Source organism: Eubalaena glacialis, chromosome 20 (genome assembly GCF_028564815.1).
Source record: "Eubalaena glacialis isolate mEubGla1 chromosome 20, mEubGla1.1.hap2.+ XY, whole genome shotgun sequence".
NCBI lineage: Eukaryota > Metazoa > Chordata > Mammalia > Artiodactyla > Balaenidae > Eubalaena > Eubalaena glacialis.
This window is the reverse complement of record NC_083735.1, coordinates 30894772-30916758: the sequence shown is the minus strand read 5'-3', so window position 1 is coordinate 30916758 and position 21987 is coordinate 30894772. Positions and strand designations below refer to the sequence as shown.

The window sequence follows — 21987 nt, the reverse complement described above, 5'->3', positions numbered from 1 at the left end:
AAAGTCGCTGTGCCATGACTGAATAATGCCACCGGTGAGCGGGAGGAAAGGGAACACAGTACAACCAACCACACCACGCATGTGACCCAGGGGTGTGCTTGCTGTCACCGCAGCTGTTCCAAACATCTCACTCTCTCCTGCTGAGACTCAGTGATGGGGACTGGATAGCAGCCAAGTCAGGACAAGATGAAAGTGTTCCTCCAAGCAAAGATCTGATGTGCAAATACCAACACCATATTTTTCACTCTTTGAATTAGTTTAGGTTCCTTCGAACGAGAATGTTATTGGACACTGCCATATTTCCTCTGTTTGTCTAGTTCCTTGGCCATCACTTAAGGCGTCTACAGAAAATGTATCTCTCAGCAGCGTTTAGTTCTGGATACAGACCACTGAATTTCACCACTAGGTCATTCTAACCAGTCTGTATGTGTTTCTCCCCCTATCAAATGCAGCAGCAGAAAGACACTCAGCATCATCTGGGCTACTAGAAAGGAGAAGAAGGTAACAGGTGTAGGGCATCTCTCCCCCACCAGGCTCTGGGGGGCTCCCTACTTCACGTTTACATTATCACATGTATTCTTCTCAGTAGTCCTGGAACATACGGGTTGTTGGCAGCATTTCTCAGATGAGGAAGCTAAGTCTTAGAAAAATTAAGAAACTTGACCATGGTCACCCAGCTAGCAGAAGTTGGAGGCCAGATTCAATGCCAGGGAAGTTCCCAAAACCTATGACTTTTCCTTTATATTACACTGAATCAGGTGGCACCTCAGCATCTAAAACCTCAGATTTTCTATAGGTCTGTAAGGCCATTAACCCTTAGTAGGGACCTGGGGGAACAAAGAACGTGACTGGGATGCCCCACCAAACATTGCTCCAGCCAACGGCAGGCTCTGAGTGGAAGATTTCCTTGAGTCACTCCCATAAAGAATGTTCTATGGCAACCTAGCACTACCGATGTCACCGATATATGAAATGGCTGAGCCAGGAGTGAAAGTGTGTTCTTAAAAATAAAGAAAATCAATGCATCAAAGCCTGCCACTGGGAAGTGGGAGAATGAGAAAGAATTAGATGATCTGCCCCAAACCTTCATTATCTCATTTGCAAAACGGGCACAGTAAATGCTCACATTGAGAAAATGTTCTGAGACTCACATAAGCTCACATGTGCAGAGCTCCCAGCTCAGTCTGTGATATGGGGCAGGTGCATGAGTGAGGTTTGCTGGATCCAAGTCCAAAAAGCCATTTTACTGCAAATTAGTAGAACTCAGTGCATCATCCCTATTTTCAAAATGTATTTTGCAAGGCTTTCTGGTGTTTAACAGGAGACATTCATCATTGTCTCAGCATGACCTGCAGAAAATCTAGGTAACATGAAGTTAAAATGTATCTTGTATTCCAATGTCACAACCCCTTGTCCGGTTCTAAGGCAAGAAGAAAAATATACATATATTCCTAAATGAACACATCAACCTAAACAGAGCCAAACGGTTGCAAGCCAGAAGGTAGAGAAGGAAACGGACTTCTTTGTTCTGCAAGAATAATATTCTGAGCATGAGGAATGCCCAGAGGTGACAAAGGAGAAACAGAACGGGCACTGGGGGTCATGTAACAGGGTGACAGCAGGCGTGACTTATGACAGGGCTGCACGAGGGTACAGACTCACGGGGCTTTGTAGGACAAAGCAGGGAAGGGAGGCGAGATGCCCTCACACCCCTCCCTGCAGCCAGGGAAGAGATGAAGATAAATGGACCGAGACACAGAAGGAAAGAAATCTGATTAAACATGAGTGATACAATTTTCAGGATAGAGTTGGGATTTCAGAGAAAAACAAACTGATGTTTTGTGAGATTCTAGCATGTTAACCAAGGAAATCTATCTATCAGGGGAAAAAATAATTGAGACAAGGAAGATATGTTTGAGATACAGACACCTAAAAACAGGAGACATAGCAGAAAAGGAGAGAGCTGCAGATCCCAGCTGTCACGTGCCAGCGAGTCACCTGTGCCTGGAGGCTCCTGTGTGCCCATGCTACCTGCCCCCAAAAAAGCCAACATAGAAACTAACATTTCAGAGCAACATAGAAACTAACATTTCAGAGCTGAAATCAGCTGGAGAGAGACTATCACAGACCAAACAGCTCTTTGGCAATCTGTGGTCACCAGAATTCTTTTATTCAAACTACCCTAAACAAAAATATCTTTCGGTTCATTTTCAAGGGCCCAAGTGGTATGCAAAGTGAGAAGACACACACTAGGGAATTTGATCCATACTCTTCCAAGTTTTAAGGTCACCCAGGAGGCATTCTCGACCCCTTCACCCCTGAGGCAGCATCAAATTGTCCTCCAGAGAAGGACTTCCCGACTATCACGTCCCTTTTGTCTTATGGCTGAAAGGGGGCTGAGATCTGGGAAGGACATATACCTCTGTGAGCTGCACACCAACTCCAGCTCATACAGCCTTGATTTCTGGTAAAATAAGATCAAGCCTCTCAAAGCAGACAGGTGAAGGCAGGCAATGCCTAGCAGCAGAGGTGTCCAGTGAGAGGGCAGTAGGGTTTGCCAAGGGGGAGGATGGAGTCAGGCCGTGTAGATGGTTATCAGAAGCAACTGCCGGAGGGACCAGCTTGTGCTGAGAGCACGCCCTCCAAGGACCTGCCTCTCCCTTTCTTTGGGTTTTTCCTATTTGAATGTGACCCCCATGGGACCAAGAACCTGGTCAAGATTCTTGTGGAAACTGGCCATAACCCTCAGATTTTCTTGAACAAAGCCAATTTCACAAAATATTCTTTTAACAAGGCCACTTTGATAGGTATATAACTAAACTATGATTTCATGAAAATGTTCTAGAAGACTTTCTATACAAATGATCATTTTTTTAATTAAAACTATTGTTTAAAGTCTTAATTGTTTTAAAGAAAATACAATGGGGCAATAGCTTATTATGAAGATATGAAGAATCATTTATGGAGCCCCCCTCTGTGTGAGGTGCTAAGGTACAAAGGTGAGTAAGCAAAGCCCATGCACTCAAGAAGTCTAAAATCGTGCTCTCTGGGTCCTACCATCTCTGCCTTTTAAACAAAGGAAGAACGGGATGGACCCCCTGGGAGTCACTGGACCTAGGTCCCGAGACCACACCTAAACTGTTCCCACCTTTTAAATAATCCAGTCCTCCTGCTAGAGGCGTATCATCCAACTACTGCCAACTTCCGTGTCCCCTCTGGACGCCTGCAATAACTTCCTGCTGGTATCCTTCATTCAGGGTACCGGGGTTCTGGTAACTGTCCTGTCCGCAGCCCCTCCCTTGGTGACTGTCTTGAACTCACTCAATGCACTGTCCTGCCTTTGGATATCAGCACACCAGGAGGGCACCTCTAGCCCGTGCCTCTCTGGGCTCCACGCCCTGGGCTGGCCCCTGGGTGTCCTCACCCTCCATCAGAGAGGTAGAAAGGCTTGACTGGGAAGAAGCTCTGAGGACAAAGCCCCCCGGTCCCTCTCCCTTGCTGCCCCATACCCCTTGGCTGGGGGCAAATTCACCTCTACGCCACTTTAGCCCTGCTCAGCCTGGAGCAACATGGACAAAGGGTTTCGTCACGTCCTTCCCTGCTTCTCAGATCTTTCTGGTCTCTGGGTCACAACCTCAAGGTTATTGTGGCGGTGGGGGGGGGGGGCTAGGGTGGAGGTGGGTGGGAGCAGCCACCATCCAGTGGTGTAAGTTCTAAGCTTGGAAGTCATTCAGAAACCACCTTCTCTTTCACACCCATTATCCACTTCATCCATTTTTGCCTACTTCATTGTCCCTCAGATCTATTTATCGCTCATTTTTCTCCACTGCTGTCACCCTCATCCAAGGCCATACTCTTTCAGTTGATAAATGTTCACATACTGAGGTATGGGGCAGTCATTCTGGCTTAATTTGAATTTTATGCTAACTAGAACAGCCCGTTTGTGGCTATCAAACCTACTTTATACATCTGCTTTAGTTATTAAAGAAAAGGGTGCACTGACCAGAAGTAAAGAATGTCCATGTTAAAAATAAAGATGAAATGCCCCTCCCCTTCCTGGGACGCCACTGCTGGTGTTCCTTCCACGATAAGACCCCCTTCCCAGGTGCCAAGGTCATGCTGACTCGCTGTGTGTGTGCTGATCTGGTTTTTTGAAACCCTAAAGGAATGTGTCCCTGACTTGTTTGATGTTCTTTGTTCTGACAAGACATAAAACTGCTGAAATCCATGCTTCTCCAGAGCAGTTTCTCAGAGTAATCTAAGCAGCTGTCTTCTGGGCTATAGCCCTCAGTTTGGCTCAAATAAAACTCTTTTCTACTCCTATTATAGACTGTTTATGGATGAGTTTCATCGACACAGGAAACAACTGAAAGTCTGATACTTGACAGTTGAAAGCAGACGAGACTCTTCTTTCCATCAGTCCATTCTCCGCACCTCACCGCACGGCTTCTAGCCATGCTGGCTTTCTTGTTATTCCTTAAACGCGGTGATTTCTCTGACTGCAGACGTTTTGCATATGCTGTTCCATCTGCCTGGAATTCTCCTGTCTCCCCTCACTGCTCTGACTAATCCTTACTCAGAGAAGACTTCCCTGATGCCAAAGACCTTGTGATTTTCCCATTCTCTACTTTTCCATTACGTTCCTTCATTTAGATATTTGTATGATTTTTAAAATTAGTGTCCATTTCCCACACTATCCTGTAAACACTGTAAACAGAAACTGTATCTGTTTCATTTGCTATTAAATTCTCCGTAATTAACACAGCACCTGACTCTTGGTAGACAGCCAATTAATATGAAAGATTAAGTAAATGAAGAATATATAGTAATTCAGAGCTCAGATTCGAGAGCTAAACTGCACTGTGTTTGAACCTTGGCTGTATCACTTACAAGGTGTACGATGTTGGATGAGATACTTGACCTAAGCTTCAGCTTTCACATCTTTTTAAGATGGAGGCAATGAAGATTCCTACTTGCACTTGTAAAGTTCAAATGAAATAAATACCAAGTATTTAGTAAAGGGCCTGACACATAAAAAGGGCTTAATAAGTCGTCTGCTAAGGAGAGGATATATCCAATGATAACAATATAATAATGGGATTACAGAGTACAGGAGGAGGCCCCAAGGCTTACAGTAATCAAACACCCATGACACTACCTCAACCTTAAAAAAATTACTTTCATAGCTGTCATTTTGGGGAATTCTTTCCTCTCCTCTGAATCAGATTCTAGATGGAAGTAATGACTATGATATATATTTTTTAGTATAAATGAGCTTCAGAACCAGACTCCCAAGCTACAGATCTTGTCGCAGGCCTAGGAAGTTGTATACAGCTCAAGTGCCATACTACACATTCACATCTGTTTTTTCATTTAAATTATCATGTGTGTTTGTATAACAAAAGTGTTACTCTCCTGTTGGGTACAGTTTGGAGAGGAAATATTAGATTTTTCAGGACATATCATTGATCTGTAGTGACAAGAAAAAATATTCTACATCAGGGCTGTCTCAGAAAACTCAGGAGTCCTGGTTACCATAAATTCAGTTTGGTGGGAAGATGGCAGAAAAAATAAACCATCCTCATTGTTTCCACAGTGTGGCAGACTTCAAACTGATTCTTACAACATAACCTGTTGGTAAATTTCAATCTATCTTATTGAAAGAAACAAAGCAAAATAGCAACAAAGTTCCTGTTCAGGGGTTGGGAATGATACTTCTTATTCCTTACAACCTTCAACCTGCTGGGCCCTAAAAAAATGGAACTCTGGAAATGAACAGAAGACAAGGCAGCTTTAGAGTCTGGAATGTTCCAAAGGGATCATTCCTATGAGTAGGGAGACAGCCACCCAGAGGGATGACAACTCACCTCCTCCTTCACCAGAATCATCCACCTCACACAGGGGTGGGCAAACATTTCCTGTGTGGCGGCCAGAGAGTAAACATTGCAGGCTTTGTGGGACAAAGAGTCCTCCACTGCAACTACTCAATTCTGCTGTGTGATGTGAGGAGAGCTCTAGACAGTATGGAGACGATTGAGTATGGCTGTGTTCCAATAAGGCTTTATTTATGAGCATTAATTTTTGAACTCCATGTAATTTTCATGTCATGATGTATTATTCTTCTTTTGATTTTTTCCAAACATTTAAAAACGTAAAAACCATTCTTCGCTTGCAGACCTTACAAAATAAGTAGTGGCTGCATTTGGCCGGTGGCTATGTTCTGACCCCTGGCTTAAGACACATAAATAAATATTAAGTCACACCTATGGATTTCCTAATTGCTCTTCGAGTCTTCCGGATGTGAACAGCAGGCCTGCCCCTAACTGGAAGATAGAAGGTCGTATATTGCACTGCAGAGATGAAAGAATGGAACTAATAGACAAATAATTTTTTTTAATCCCATGAAGGAACATTTTACACACACTTTACAGTTTATTACACAGCTTCACAAACAGGAAGCTTCTAAACAAGCAGGGCAGTGATTGTAATCCCTGATTATAAAACCATGGCAGTGAAGGTTTAGAAAGTTCAAAGCAATGCTGTAAAACTAATAGGTAGCTGAGCCAGGGACAGAATCCCCGCTTCTAGCTCTAAATGTGCAACTGGAAGCCAAGACACAGCATCCTCAGTAGATGCACCCCTCTTTGAGAATTCCCCATGAATTTGGCAGCAGACCAGTCGAGAAAATGGAAAATGTTGACAAAGTAAATGTCAATATTATGCACGGTATGGGTCTGTACCTTTGTCTACCATCCAATCCCCACTTTTGTCTCTACTGCTGTGCTGGGAGAATACTGTCCCCCCAAATTGAGGTCCACCTCGGACATGTGACCTTATTTGGAAATAGGGTCTTTTCAGATGTAATTACGATGATGTCACACTGGATTATAATGAGTGCTAAATCGAATGACTGGGGTCTTTTTTCGAAGAGGAGAGGACACCCAGAGATACACACGGGGAAGAAAGCAGGCTGGTGTGACTCAGCTGCAAGCCAGGGAACAACAAGCGTTCTCAGCAGCCACCAGCAGCGAGGAGAGAAGCGGGGACCTGACTTTCAATCAGAGCCTCCAGAGGGAGGTCCTGCCTACACCTTGACTTCAGATTTGTAGCCTCCAGAACTGTGAGAGAATAAATTTCTATTGTAAGCCAAGCAGTCTGTGGTCATTTGTTACAGCAGCCCAAGGAGACGAACACAGCCACCCACTAGCACTTGGTATCTAGAAATACCTTTGAATTTTGTTTCCCTGAAGACATCACTCATGTCGAGGCCACACTCAGGAGAGGCCTTTCCCACCCTTCTTCACTGGCATCATCCACATCCCACCCTTCAAGAATCAGCTCAGGGTCACTTTCTCCAGGAAACACTGTCCTGCCCCGTCCTGCCAGGAGAGATCGGGGACCGCCCCCCTGTGCCCAGATGGTAGTGAGAAAAGAAATTTTCACATATTGAGGTATGGGAAGGTCATTCTGGCTTACACAGGAGTTAACTTGAATTTTATGCTAACTAAAACAGCCTGTTTGTGGCCTATCAAACCTACACTGTACATCTGCTTTAATTATTAAAGAAAAGGGCACAGGGACCAAAAGTAAAGAATGTCCATGTTAAAAATAAAGATGAAATGTCTCCCTTCCTGGGACACCAATGCTCGCGCTCCTTCCATGATAAGACCCCCTTCCCATGCGCCAAGGCCATACTGACTCACTGTGTTATGTGGTGGTGGGTTTTCTTCTTTTGTGGTTTTTTTTGTCTGAAACCTTGAAGGAAGGTATCCTGATTTGTTTGATGCTCTTAGTTCTGACAAGACATAAAACTGTGCTGAAAACCAAGCTTCTCTGGAGCAGTTCCTCAGAGTTGTCTGAGAGGCTGTCTTCTGGGCTCAAATAAAACTCTGTGCTATTCCTATTATAGATTGTTTACTGATTATTTTTGTTGATGGTAGCCTGGACATATGTTTAGGGTGGTGCCTAGCACGCTGTATGAAAAGACGTGATTTGCACGTTGAAGCCCCAACTAGATCCTGATTTCTGTTGAGGAACGTTCCATGTCCTTCCATCTTTGTGCCCCCAGCACTTAGTAGATGCTCACCACCTGTCTCCGGGAGTGGCATGGTTAGCTAGTTTGCAGGGCCAGAGGGAATTTTATTTTGTTGTGTTTCATGTTTTCCCAGCCTTGTCTCTGCCACTCACCAGCTGTAGGACCAGAGTCAAATGCCTTAATCTCGATTTCCGTTTGCTTCTCTTGGGGATAATGCTGGCTCCTGCCTTACACAGGAGGTGTGAGGATGAAATGTGTGGATGTATATAAAGCATTTAGAACTTAAGTGGGAAGCACCTGATAAGCGCCAGTTACTATTATTACTTTGCCCCAGAACAGCAATATTCTCTGGCTATGGACCCAGCAATGGCTTCCATGACTCCAAATAAGATACAATTTCAAGATACGTGGAAGAAGCCCAGGAATAGGATTTAGGGAAGCCGGGAGGGTCTTATTCTCAGGCCTGACAAATTTGGACAAGTCATGGTACTTCTTTGGGCCTTATTTTCACCTTTGTAATTACGGGGTGGGAGGGAGGTTATATCAAGTCCTCCCAACCTGAAACCCAGGATATTTAGGGACCTGTGAACGTGATAATGGAGCTTCTCAAGCTGCGCTGAGTATTTCAGACCTAAGGGAAACCATATAAATATTTAGGAGTGATAAGTTCAATCACACTAACCAAATGTCAAGTTTCCCCACTTAGAAGAAATTACATTAATTCCATGTAAAAACACTGTTTATTTAATACCAAGGGGCAATTTGGGTTGGCAGTTACTTATCTTTACTGAATGAAAATAAAAGTAAAATTAAATCACCTTTTTAACTTAAAAGTGCTGTTTCCCAAGCAGACAATTTTTTTTCAAAGCATGTGACCCGTGAGTGAGAAGATAATAAAAAGGACCATTGGTAGAAAACCGAGGCTCTCGATGGACTAGATAATCTTTAAAGTCCTTTTTGGCTCTAATGCCCGTGGGATTCCTGAATATTTCTCTAAGGCAATCAACTCTTAACAATTTATTTCGCATTTAATTTTACTCTGTGGCCTCAAGGGGAAAATGTCTTGCTCTAAAATTTCAGGGAAAAAAACACAGAAGACCCAAATGAGGATTCTTAAAGAGTAAAGCAGGGAATTTAAAATGCTGGAAAGGCCAGAAGACAGAAATGAATTTAAGTTTTTAAAAAGCAACAACGACAACAAAAGGTCAAATGACCTGGAATAGAAATGGCAATGGCCCGGGGAAAAATAACAGGCACTTCTGTTCATCTGTAGGTAAATTCAGAGTTACTGTGTATTCCCAGGCTGCCATTACCCATCAGTTTTAGGGATCACTGTGGGCCCAAGGTTCAGGTGTGGTCAGGGTTTGGAAAATCAACAACAAGTTTTCTATTTTCAGAAACACTCCTTTTGTTGGATATTCGGGGCAGCCATAAAAGTGTTCTCGATCAAGTAACACTAGGATGCAAACCACAGACCCTGGGAGCAGTGGAGGTGGGAGAATGGGCAAGACTGGAGAGGCAAGTGGACCAAAGTATTACATCCTCCCAAGATCACAGGTGCTGGTGGAGAGAGGCTCAGTAATAATAATGCCTGCAGAGAGACTTCCCTGGTGGTCCAGTGGTTAAGAGTCCGCCTTCCAATGCAGGGGGACACGGGTTCGACCCCTGGTCGGGGAACTAGGATCCCTCATGCCGCGGGGCAACTAAGCCCACGCGCTGCAACTAGAGAACTCACGTGCCACAACTAGAGAGAAGCCCGTGCACCGCAAGCACAACTAAGACCCGGCGCAGCCAAATAAATAAATAAATAAATAATAAGAATGCCTGCAGAAAGCGCTTTGAAAACAAAGCGCTACATAAACGGGTTAGTTCAGTTGAGTCTTAGGATGAACCTGTACTTTAGAGATTCTTATTCTCATCCCCATTTTACCACCCTGTGGAAATAAACAACAACCAAATGGGAACAAGAAAGGCTATTTATGTAGAGCTTGCTGTAGCAAGACAGCCAGCCAACATCACCTGCATTTGGGGGAGACTCAAAGGCAAGCAGAGAAGTGGAGGAGCTTCATAATGGAAAAGGGGTAGGTTTCACCCGTGCCCCAATTGGAGGCTGTTGGCCTGGGGAAACTGCAGGTGGGCCACCTAGAATGGGACAGCCTATGTGATTGGTTAGGGGTACATATTTGGATTTTTCTGGTTGGTCCTAAGTTGGAAACAGGGACAGAAATTAGGGAAGCTGTCAGCTATTCATCAAGCCTGGCCATTCGAGGCCTATCGTTACAGGGCTATTTTTTGACTTCCTGGATTGTCACTAGAGACGGTGGTCTGACTTCCTACAAGTCTGACTCACAGCAGGCAGGCTTCTGGGCTGGTTACTGGATAGCAATGGGTTGGTTTTCTGGACTGGTTGCTGAAGGTTGTGGGTCAAAGTTCTACTTTTAGATATGTTCTGGCCATTGTCGATTGGTGTATTTAGTCTTTCAACCCTTAGGTGTGAGGCTGTACCAGAGAAAATTGGCCCAAATAGTTACCAACATCAACTCTCAGGGCCCTGGAGAGGGGCTGGGGGTACCTTCCACACAGCATCCAATGCATCAAGATGCCTAATGGAAATGATCTATTACTCCTGTGAAATGTCCATACAGCCTATTAAGGCATCAACCATCTCTTTTAAAAAGTAAGATCATTATGTTGTTTTTCCTACTTACCTTATTTGCTTCCAGACAATGATTAACAAGTCATAGAAAATGATTCAATCAACAAATCGCTGGTAGAGCTAAGTTTTCAAAATCCAGGAAAAAGTTCTCAAAGGGGCCTTTGGTAAAGAACCCTTGCAAACACTTCTTTCTGTAACATCTGAACCTCTTCCCCTGTATCAACTGACCCCAAGGAGTCTGGCAGAACCGGAGCCTGAGTGGGGTGAAACATGGATCTGACCAGAGCAGCAAAGATCGTGTCCTCAAAGTCACAGCTGGAGTTGCAGTGCCCCTTTCTGTTTGCGTGTGAAGGGGAGCAGAAATAAGTCCACCCCACAATAAGCCACTTTGGCATATTGATTTTTTTTAATTAAGTTACTTAAGAAACAGCAAGGTCCAAGAAGGATACTCTGACCATCCTTTGTCCCCCTGAAAGCAGGAAATAAATCTCCCATGTAAAAGGCACCTTCCCTGTACCAGGAGGTAGACAGACATTCGTATCACCAAAGATACGGAATTCAGCGGGGGGAGAAGTCTGTATAAACCAACCTTGTTATTCCTTCACTAATTTGCTACCCCAAGTCCAAAAGCCTTTGTCGTGTCAATTCCTCACAAACTTATTGCTTTGCTTCTTTGTCTAAAAAGCATAAAAGTTGCCTGTTTTGGTCACCTCCTTGAGTCTCCTATCTTTGGGGCTCCCACATGTAGGAAATGAAATTTGTTCTTCTTCTGTTCATGTGTTTTATGTCAGTTTAATTATTACACCAGCCAAGGAACCTAGAAAGGAAAGGTTTTCCTCCCCTACACCTGATGGATCACTCGCTAGGAGCTCAGATATAAGTGCAACATTCATAATTAGAATTTGAGTGGATAGAAAATAATCTGTGTTCAAAGAGCTGTCAAATGTCCGTGAATCCTATTGTTTCTGACTCCTAGGATTAGACACTAAATGCCTATTGAATAAAGGGATACATCGCTGAATAATTTCAAGAGGAAATAAAAAACCTAATTCTGTTCTGTTAACAGAGAGCTGATGGAGGGCGGGACTCCAGCATGGTTACAGGATTCTGAGATCACATAAAAGCTGACTTAGGCCAACTTTCCTGTGTCTTAATAGGTTCTTTTGCTAGGGATGCACCCAAGAAAACACCTGTCCTCCCCTCACTCTCATGCCTCCATCTGGTACCACCCATCCAAGCCCAAAGAGCCCAGCTCACATGCCAACTCTGCAGTAACACCTTCCCTGGTCGGACGGCCCTGGCATGACTCACCCGCCCTTTGTCTCCATGGGGCTTTGTACAAATGTTAACAAACACCGACACTGTGGCATCAGAGCTATTTTTTATACAATGTTAACCTCTCTCACTATATTTAAGTCTCTTTAAAGCCACAGGTCTGTGGCTTATGTGTCTCTGTTTCCTCAGTGGGCAGTAAAGAAAAATCCACAGCATCCAGATGAGTCTGTACGTGAGCAGCCCATTTTGTGACGCTGAGACATGGGCTTGGAATCTGTGGACCCTGCCCACTCCGCTGCTCGCTACCTCTGGTCACATGCAGTTACCTTTCTCTCTCTGTTTCTTCTGTGACAACAAACAAGTACAGTTTTCGTCCAGTCTCTCTGATGATCACGTATTAATTTTTAATAAGACTGGCATCGATATGGCAGCAGAAAGAAAACAGGATCACAAGCACGTGAGAGTGTGGGGTGTGAATTCTACGTCCTCAGCCTCTCAGCCCTCAAAGGGGGAGGCGTTTCTGTGTTTCATCGGCAGTTTTTATCATGGAGGGTCTCTGCCACGGGTGGATAAGAATATTCCATTCATTAGGAAAAGGGTCCCCTGCTGGGAGGAAGCAATATTTCTCTCATCAGTCTTGGCCTTGGCCTGGCTAAGGGAACCCCTTTGCTCTGACATTAAACCCTCAAAGCAACTTTCTAATTGTCATTTGTCTTCCTAAGTAAACATTCCCTCAGGGAAAAGTGACACTGACCAAAGCCCTGAATATTTTTATTTGCAAGATGTGCACAGCTTTCATTATAAATGAACAAATGGCATTCTGTTTTACACACCAAAGGAAACATACATTATGTAGAAAGCAAAGCATCTGATCTTTCTGACAGGTTTGCCCTTAGGTCATGTCTTCTGAAGGTGCCTGCCTCCCCACAGCCAGCCTCTGTCTGTCTCAGCCCCTCTGTCTGTTCTTTTCTCTGTGAGGTCCCAGCACAGTATCATCAAAAAGTCTCCCAACCCCATACTGGCAAGTTCTGGCAGGAAAAAAGGAAAAGACTTGCTTACATGTCATATTTTCTGTAATATTTAATGCGAACGATTTCAACTCACTTAGCTTTCCCACTAAGCTGGACATAACTGCAATTCCTAAACCTGCAAAGTTTTTAGCAAACAACAAATTATCCAAGGATAACATGTGGCATCAGATACTCACATTCTCTGATCGGAGCCTCTTTGCGGGACACCCACCGTCCCTGGGGTGAAGCATGTAATATAGTCGGACTTTACTGGCATGTTTTCGACTCTGGGAAGAAAAAGCAGAAGCACATACTGTGAAAGAGAAGGCATTCTGAATCCTTGGACACATAGCCAGTGACTGCAAATGCCCAAAAGGACTTTGCTTAGAAAACACTTGAAACAACAAGGTCTTCACTGCAGAGCACAGAGAACTACATTCAGTATCCTATGGTAAACCATAATGGAAAAGAATATTTTTAAAAGAAGGTATATATATGTGTAACTGAATCATTTTGCTACACAGCAGAAACTAACACTTTATAAATCAACTATACGTCAATTAAAAAATATTAAAACTGAAAAAAAAGAAAAAAGAAAACACTTGAGCACATTCCTATGGGTCCCATGGGGTGAAGTTTCAGATAGGTTAAGTGACTTGCCCAAGGTCATCAAGCCAATATAATTTCAGGATTAGAAAACAGAGTTAATGAAGAAAGGTGAAACCACTGGGATCTTTTAGCCTGGAGCGAATGTTTAATTGTCTTCAAAGGTAAGACCAGGTCAGCAGAGGGAATAATACAAGGATCAACTGTGATGAAGAGCTAGGTCCCCAGCCCTGCTCTCACTGCAGTTGCCCTGCCCTAAGGAACCAGGGACAACGCCGCCCTGGGATGGGGACACGCACACGGCACCTCCAACCAAAGCCTGATCAGAGCCAAGCTACACGCAAGCAGGCAGATGCAACTGAACAAATCAAGCCCCACCTCCTGCAGATTAGCAGGACTATGAATTTCCATCTGTCCTGACTGCTCTATGTCCAGTGTGGAGAAACTGACCCCTTCTTTTTTTTTTTTGCCTTTTCTGGGTTTTTCTTATTTTTTTTTTATTGGGGTATAGTTGCTTTACAATGTTGTGTTAGTTTCTGCTGTACAACGAAGTGAATCAGCTATATGTATACCTATATCCCCTCCCTCTTGGACCTCCTTCCCACCCCCCCCCATCCCACCCATCTAGGTCACCACAGAGCACCGAACTGAACTCCCTGTGCTATACAGCAGGTTCCCACTAGCTGTTTTACACATGGTAGTGTATATATGTCAATCCCAATCTCCCAGTTCATCCCACCCCCTTCTCCCACCCCCATGTCCACACGTCCGTTCTCTACGTCTGCGTCTCTATTCCTGCCCTTCTTAGTTCTATCTTTCCTCCTTTGCTGAACTCAGAGCCCATCCAAACTCCCCTCACCTCTAAACAACACTGCAGTTCTAACTTCCAAGTTGCTACCTGAGGCAGGATGGTGGACTGAAAACACCAATAAAAGAGTCAGAAGTTCAGAACCCCAGTTCCAGCCCTACCACTTTCTAGCTGCATGATATTGAACAAGTCGTGATATCGAACAAGTCGTGATATCGAACAAGTCACTTACTCTAATTTGTAGCCAAAACGAGTGTCACTTTCTCCATGTACAAAATGAACACAATGATATTTATTAGGGTTTCCATGAGAAGCAAATGAGACATTGTATAGGAAACACTGTAATCCACATAATACTAAACATCGCTCACTGCAGACTGCATCAGTCCTAACTTCGAGTTCTATGTGATCTCCATAATATGAATTCTCCTTGAATCCTTTGCTACCTGATTCCAAGTCCCCCATCCCCTTCCTTTACTCAGAGATTTTTTTCCTTCTTTTCCAGTCCTTGGTTCCACTCGTCATTCTTTACAATTGGGTTCTAGCCGATCTCCTGAATAATGGTTTGCCTTCATGGATTAGCCACAAAGGCAAAGTGATTTTCAGAGAATACACAGCAAATTGCATCTTGTTTACAGGACGTAGTGTAAATCCTTTCTGTCTGGTTTTCCTCATTTATCACTTTTTTAATTCCTTCATTTTTCCTGGAGCACAAAGACTGTGCTTCCAAACAGTCCCTGGACCCTTCTAAGGTCTTTAAATGGGTTTAAAAGTGCTATCGGAACGTGAAAAATACTAGAGACATAAAAAAGTACTGAAGTGTGATTTTAAAATATATTTGTAGTCCTTTCTAGGTTGTATCTTAAGTTTTAATCAAGGTTATCTGGAGTCTTGTTTGCCTGGAAGATTGGTAGAACAGAGAAATGGAACCCTATATGAACCCGTGTCAGATGATTTCAACATCATTGTTTAGCTTCTGCATATTTTTGAGAATGATGCCATGCAAACTAGCACTTTTCCTTTTGCAGATAAATATGTTGACTCCTAAAATGTGTACACCTTTCCTACAGGATTGTGGGGTTTTGGGAGGTAAGGGGTAGTGGGAATATTAGGAATACTGCTATAGTCAAAAAAATAATAAAATTAAAAGAAGATGTCAAAATCTCCAGGACAGTGAACCAAGCCACAGAGCTTGGGCTGGTGAAGAGCACACACAGACAGGTAATTGGTGAAAAAACAAAGTGATAATAGTGTGAGCTCAAATGGGGCTGAAGTAGGCTTTCAATTTTGCGTTCGTTACCATAGAAGAACTTCTTATCACAATCCTTGCAGCATCAATCTACCCAGGGAACAAAATCACGGCAAAATTGGAAATCTCATAATGCAGCCTGTTTTGTGGTTGGGCTTTATTTTTCCTCTTTCCTAAAATAAACCATTTCTTTCCAAAAGACTATTTCCAGCAAAGACAGAGTTCACTAGGTTATTTACTTGCAGTTTGACAAAACTAGTAAAAACCCATTAGCTGGAAACAAAAAAGAAGTAAAAGAGCAGCTCGGGTATGAAGCCATTAGTGGTGAGCGATGCTGGGTTCGACGAGCCTTCTTCGTGATTTTGTTCACTGAAGGCTAGTTTTTCTCCTTCAGCTTCCCAGCCTCCAGGTTTGATGGAAGGACTGCCTTGCCCCAGTGTCTGGGTGAAAAGAAACAGAGTCGGGCTTCCCTGGTGGCGCAGTGGTTGAGAATCTGCCTGCTAATGCAGGGGACACGGGTTCGAGCCCTGGTCTGGGAAGATCCCACATGCCGCGGAGCAACTAGGCCCGTGAGCCACAACTACTGAGCCTGCGCGTCTGGAGCCTGTGCTCCGCAACAGGAGAGGCCGCGATAGTGAGAGGCCCGCGCACCGCGATGAAGAGTGGCCCCCGCTTGCCGCAACTAGAGAAAGCCATCGCACAGAAACAAAGACGCAACACAGCCATAAATAAATAAATAAATATATATATAAATTCAAAGTTTAAAAAAAAAAAAGAAAAGAAACAGAGTCTTGGCAAACACCACCTGATTGTAGATTGATGGGGGAGGCGTTCTGGCTCACCATTTAGCCGCATCCCTTACGCCTGGTTCTCACTTTTCCCCCTGCTGCTTTTTCCAGGCTGGAGCCAAGGCCTCCCCACCCTGACTTCAGGCAGGAAGTAACAACCCCAATGCCAGTCCACTCCCCAGTGAGAGAAGCACGGAGTCCCAGTGAGTCTGATTCAAACCTAAAGCCACAAATCACGTTGGTTGACAAAGGGAAAGAGGTTCCCAGCAGAATGTTCCAGGTGCTGTCAGCTCGCCCTGCCTCGGCCCTGGAGCTCGCCAGCAGCCCTCCCCTTTCTTCCTGGTACACTCACCTCTTTGTCTTGACAGGACACCAAGTCACCTACTGCATCTTCCTCCAAATGACTTCTCTTAACTACCCTCCTCTCAACTTCCCTTAACCATCTGAAATTGCTTGGAATTTGGCACAGAAATTCCATTCCATTTATTCTAAAAACAAAACCTTCCCCATAAAAAGTTACAATTAAATCTGAGCAAAGATGTTCATTGCGGCATTATCGAAATCGGAACAAAAAATAAATAAATAAATTGGGAGACAGCTACATTTTTGACAACAGGGGATGGGTTCAAGCAGCCGTGGAATGCCCTTATGTTCAGTTGGAAATGGAAAAAAATGCTTTCTACGTAATGAATGTTGGATGGAAAATGCTAAACTCAAAATGGCTTGTATACGATGATGACAATTAAATAAAAATTCATAAGTATACCGAGAAGAAGTGGCAAGGGAAAAGGAAAAAAAGCATGATTTATTAGGGTAGAAGGAGGCTGGATGGTTTTCCTTCCTAATTTTTATAACAGATTCATCTTTAACATAAAAATAATAATAACTTCACAGTGCTCAAGCCTTTGTAATTCCTCATTAAGTCTACTTTATATGCAAAATAATTGTAATTAGTAAAAATCATCACTGATCTGGAATGCGTTTAACATATACTGATATAACTGACCACATTTCCATCTACCCTTATCAACATTCAAAATGCATATTTTTTTCATTGCAATAATTGTTATTTAGAGGAGCCTACTTAACCCAAGGGTAGCACGTTCTACTTCAAAATTGAAAACTTGATTTTGGTACGTACAATTCAATGGTAAATATGTGTACTTTTCACAGTGTGGTCACTTTAGCTTTCTGTGTGTGAATGGAGATTATGGCAGCAGTCCCCAGCCTTTCTGGCACCAGAGACCGGTTTCATGGAAGACAATTTTTCCACGGACTGGGGTCGGGGTCGGGGTGGGAGAAATGGGATGGTTCCGGCGGTAATGCGAGCGATGGGGAGCGATGGGAGGGGCAGATGCAGCTTCGCTGGCTCGCCCACCGCTCACCTCCTGCTGTGCAGCCCTGTTCCTAGCGGGCTGTGGACCGCTGGATTATGGCATGGTAAGTGCTGTCCAGGCAACCAAACCGAGAAGCCCTGGAAGAAAGCTACTTCTGAAACTGACTTATGTCATCCAAATAAACACGAACAATAGCAAGTCCTTAGGACTTTTTCGAAGATGCATTAATATCTAAAATTTACACTGATTTTAAGAGCTTAAAAAGCCAACTGAAAGGAACTTAAAAGAAAAAGATATATACCTTATATGTTAAATGTATACCGTACGGAGTTCCAAGAGGGAAAAGGACCATTCCTTTCAGGGGAAAAAAACATGAAAAAGGAATTACAATCTCTTTCAGTTGCACTCAGAGTCAAACCCAGGTTCTTTCTTGCATTAATATTTGCATTTTAAGCAAAAGTCATTACTTTCATTCAAACCACATCAACTTTAAGCTTCCCAGATAGGCCGGAAATGACCAACTCTTCCATTTTAATTAAAGCCTTTGCCCCCATTGCTGGGCATTGTGCGTGGGCAGCAGACCTATCTGCAGATTAGTTTCTTTGGCTGAAACAATCTCTTGGCACTGTAAGAAAGAGTCTAAAGTGGAAATTCAGGCCAGCCTTCTCTTTGCAGGGATAAAGAACGAGACCAACCTCTATTTCAGATCTATTGCTGTGAAAGGAGAGGGCGAAACACATAGAAATAGAACAGCTCTCTGCTTCACCTAAATAACCATCTTCTATTATCACACATTCCTTAAAAAACTCGCAACTCACATTTGCTTCCAACAAGGCTACTGATTTCTGGTCTCATAAAATGTGGCGATAACAAAGCAACTTTGTATTTCCATAATGTTCCTAACAGCCTTCGAAGTCCTTTCACATTTATCCTCTCATTTTATCCTCCAATCACAGCTGTGAGGCTGGCAGGAGATGTGTTATTTCAAATAAGCTTTAAGATCCATTGCTGATTTCCTAGTTAAATCTTCACCATCTTATTTCATCATAGGTATTTAATTATACCTCTTCCAGAAACCAGTTAACATAAGCCAAGGACTACAAGAAAAAAAGAAAACCTGGAACAGACTGATCATTACAGAAGAGTGATTCTCACAAGCCACCGATTTTTGAGGTATTTCCACTCATTCTAGGGTAAAGAGCAGCTGATTAGAGCAGAGACAAAACATACCAAAGGTTTAACTCCCCAGCTGCCCAAGAATGTCTGGCCGATGTGAGATGGGGGTTCCATCTCTCAGGAAGGAGGAGAGGTTGCCCTGGCAGATCCCCACTTAACATTCTGAAGTTGAGGTCCCACGGCTGAGCCCCAGAAAAACTGGGGGGCAACTTCACTAGGAAGTCAAGGTTAAATGCAGATAAACCAAGAGAAACCATGAGTCTCGGAGATTCCCTCTGATGAGTAGGGCTCTTTTCCAGATTGGTGCACCCAGATTGGTTGGATACAGAAACCTACAGTGGAAGATGGACCAACTGGAAATCTAGGAAGAGAAGACTGACCCCCTAGAGAAAGGCTTTACCAACACAGAGAAGGAAGAAATACAACTCCTCTGCCCAAGGCCCCAAGGCAAGATGTCCTACCCAGGCTGCTGGGCTACTGAAATTGTCTTTCATCCAGTCCTACAGCTGACATTGGATCAGAAGATCCTAAGAAGGTTTGGGTGGACCATGAAAGGATCCAAGGCTGATCCACACACACTGGGGACGTGCGGCAGGCCTTAAACTGATGAGCGGCACACAGAAAACAATTACGTGACACAAAAGAAGACACTGAAAAAACTCTCAAGGAAGAGACATCAAGGAATTCTTTCTTTGCAAAATATTTACCACAATAAATAGAAGTAAGTTTTAAGTGGCATGTTGTATTGGGCCATTTAATTTCAGAAAATATGGACTGAGGATTAAAGCTCAAAGATGAGACAAGACAGCTGATTAAGATGAAGATATACTATCTGAGTTAATAAAATAAAGCTATTAAAAATATCACAGCTTAATTTGGAAGGCCTTTCACAGCAGGGCAAGAGCAGAATCAATACTGCAGGTCAGTGTGAAGTCCAGATAGAGTCACTTCCTAGAATGCAGAAGAATAGGATAAAGAAGTAGGAATAAAATGATATTGGAGATCTGACGTACGAAAGACCAGGACAAATATAGTGCAGCTTTAGCCGTAGAAAAAATAGACAAAAAAATGGAATAGGAAAAAAACTCCCAAAATAGACCCAATAGTTTGGGACCAAAAAGAAAACTAGGAAAATATATCTAACTTTGTGATTGGAAGGTTTTCTAAACAACAAAGCAAAAGAAGCAGTAGTGATAGATATAGCTAAATATATACATATACATATATATATGTTTGTAATCTGAAATACATATATGTAAGAGGCAAACCACAAAGTAGGAAAATATCTGCAATATGTAAAAGAAAGTGGTCTAATACCTTTAAGATAAAGAGCGTTCTAACAAATTTATAAGAAAAAATAATATTAAAATAAGCAAAAGGTATAAATAGGAATTGTAGAAATGCAAATAGCTAAAAGATACATAAAGAGAAGTTCATCCAAATTCTACCTCATATTTCTTACTTTAAAATACATATGTGTTTTCACCCATTAAACTGGCAAAGGTTTATAAAATATACATATCCATATCAGTGAAGATACAGGAAAACTAAGACTCTTGTATGTAGCTAATAGGCATGTGAATTGATACAATCTTCCTGGATGGAAATTTTGCAATATATATTCAAAAGGCAAAAACTTGTTTGATCCAAAATGCTACTCCTACAAGTTCATTTTAAGGAAGCAATCAGAGACATGTACTGTCATTTATTTATAATAGTGAAAATGGGAAAATAATTTAAATGTCCTGAATGAGAGGTATAAATGTTATGACATATATATGATAGATCACCAAAACTGCCACTAACAAGTATATTAATAATACTTAATGACATGAAAAATATCTATGCAATAACACTAAGAAAAAAAGTCTGTTTCAAACCAGAAAATAAAAGATGCCAAATTTTTTAAACAAAAATATCTATGTGTACTATACGCATTTGTGTGCGTAGACATGGGCAAAGTCTAGGAAGAAACACACCAAAAGATTAATATTCTTTACCATGGATCACAGGTGACTTCAATGTATGCTTTTTTTTGAATTTTCCAAATTCCTTAAGGGACCTAGTCATTCCAGTAATTAGAGGGGAAAAAACTCACAATTTTAAAGGTTCATTCCAGTTTTGATGATTTACCATTCTGTTTTACCTTAAGATGAGGCCAACGATCTCACAACTTCTAAATCCTCAGAGAACACGGATTACACTTATTTTGTTCATTTGCATCCCCATCATTTAGCATCATGCCTGACACACAGTCGGTGTTCAAGAAAGGTTTGTTGATTGAGGGGCTGAACGCATGCATGAAAGAAAGAGGTGATCCAGAACCAGAGACCAAGACTCCTGATGTACACACACTTCCACGATTGTGTGGAAGTGTGTGTACATCATTGCTATAGATTCCCTTCCACTCTGAAAATGAAATCAAACCCACCTCCCAGTTCTTACCATCCCTGAACCCCAGAGGGAGGGCAGGTCCAAGAGGAGGAGGGAGCGTGCAGACCAGAGAGAGTTCTGGCAACAGCTCCTGCAGGCATTTTGCAGACTGTACACATTAGAGGAAACCTCTCAAGGGGACCTGAGGACAGCTGAGCTTGAAGAGAAACTCCAAGGAAACCGAGGAATTGCTGCAGCTGGTACAGAAGTCCAGATCCAGAGCGAGCCCTCTTGCTGCAGCCATCGTGACACATGCAGATCCAGGTGGTTGAGCAAGAGGAGGTTCGGGACTGGCAGAGCCAACTCCTCCACTGTTTCCAAGAATCCCAATCCACCAGACGCTGGTTTAGTAAATCTCATTTAACCTGTGGTCAGACACAGGCTGTGGCCTAGGGTGATATGTCACTTACTTTTTAATCATAGGATCCCGGGCATTTGTGCTGCTGTGGACTGAATTGTATTACCCACCCCCAAATTCATATGTGGAAGCCCTCACCAACCACCCTCCTCCACGCCCCAACATTATTGTATTTTGAGATAGGTAATTAACGTTGAAAGGGGTCAGAAGGGTGGGGCCCTAATCCAGTAGAACTGGCGTCCTTCTAAGACAAGGA

The 21987-nt window shown here is 43.0% G+C and overlaps 1 protein-coding gene across 1 annotated transcript in view; it reads right to left on the bottom strand.

Moving 5' to 3' along the window:
• ZMAT4 (zinc finger matrin-type 4) overlaps positions 1-21987 on the bottom strand; it is a 305476-nt gene that overhangs the window by 168659 nt on the left and 114830 nt on the right. The window contains exon 3 of the mRNA XM_061177366.1: positions 13174-13263. Within this exon, the coding sequence (XP_061033349.1) occupies positions 13174-13263 (90 nt within the window). The remainder of the gene's footprint in view (positions 1-13173; positions 13264-21987) is intronic.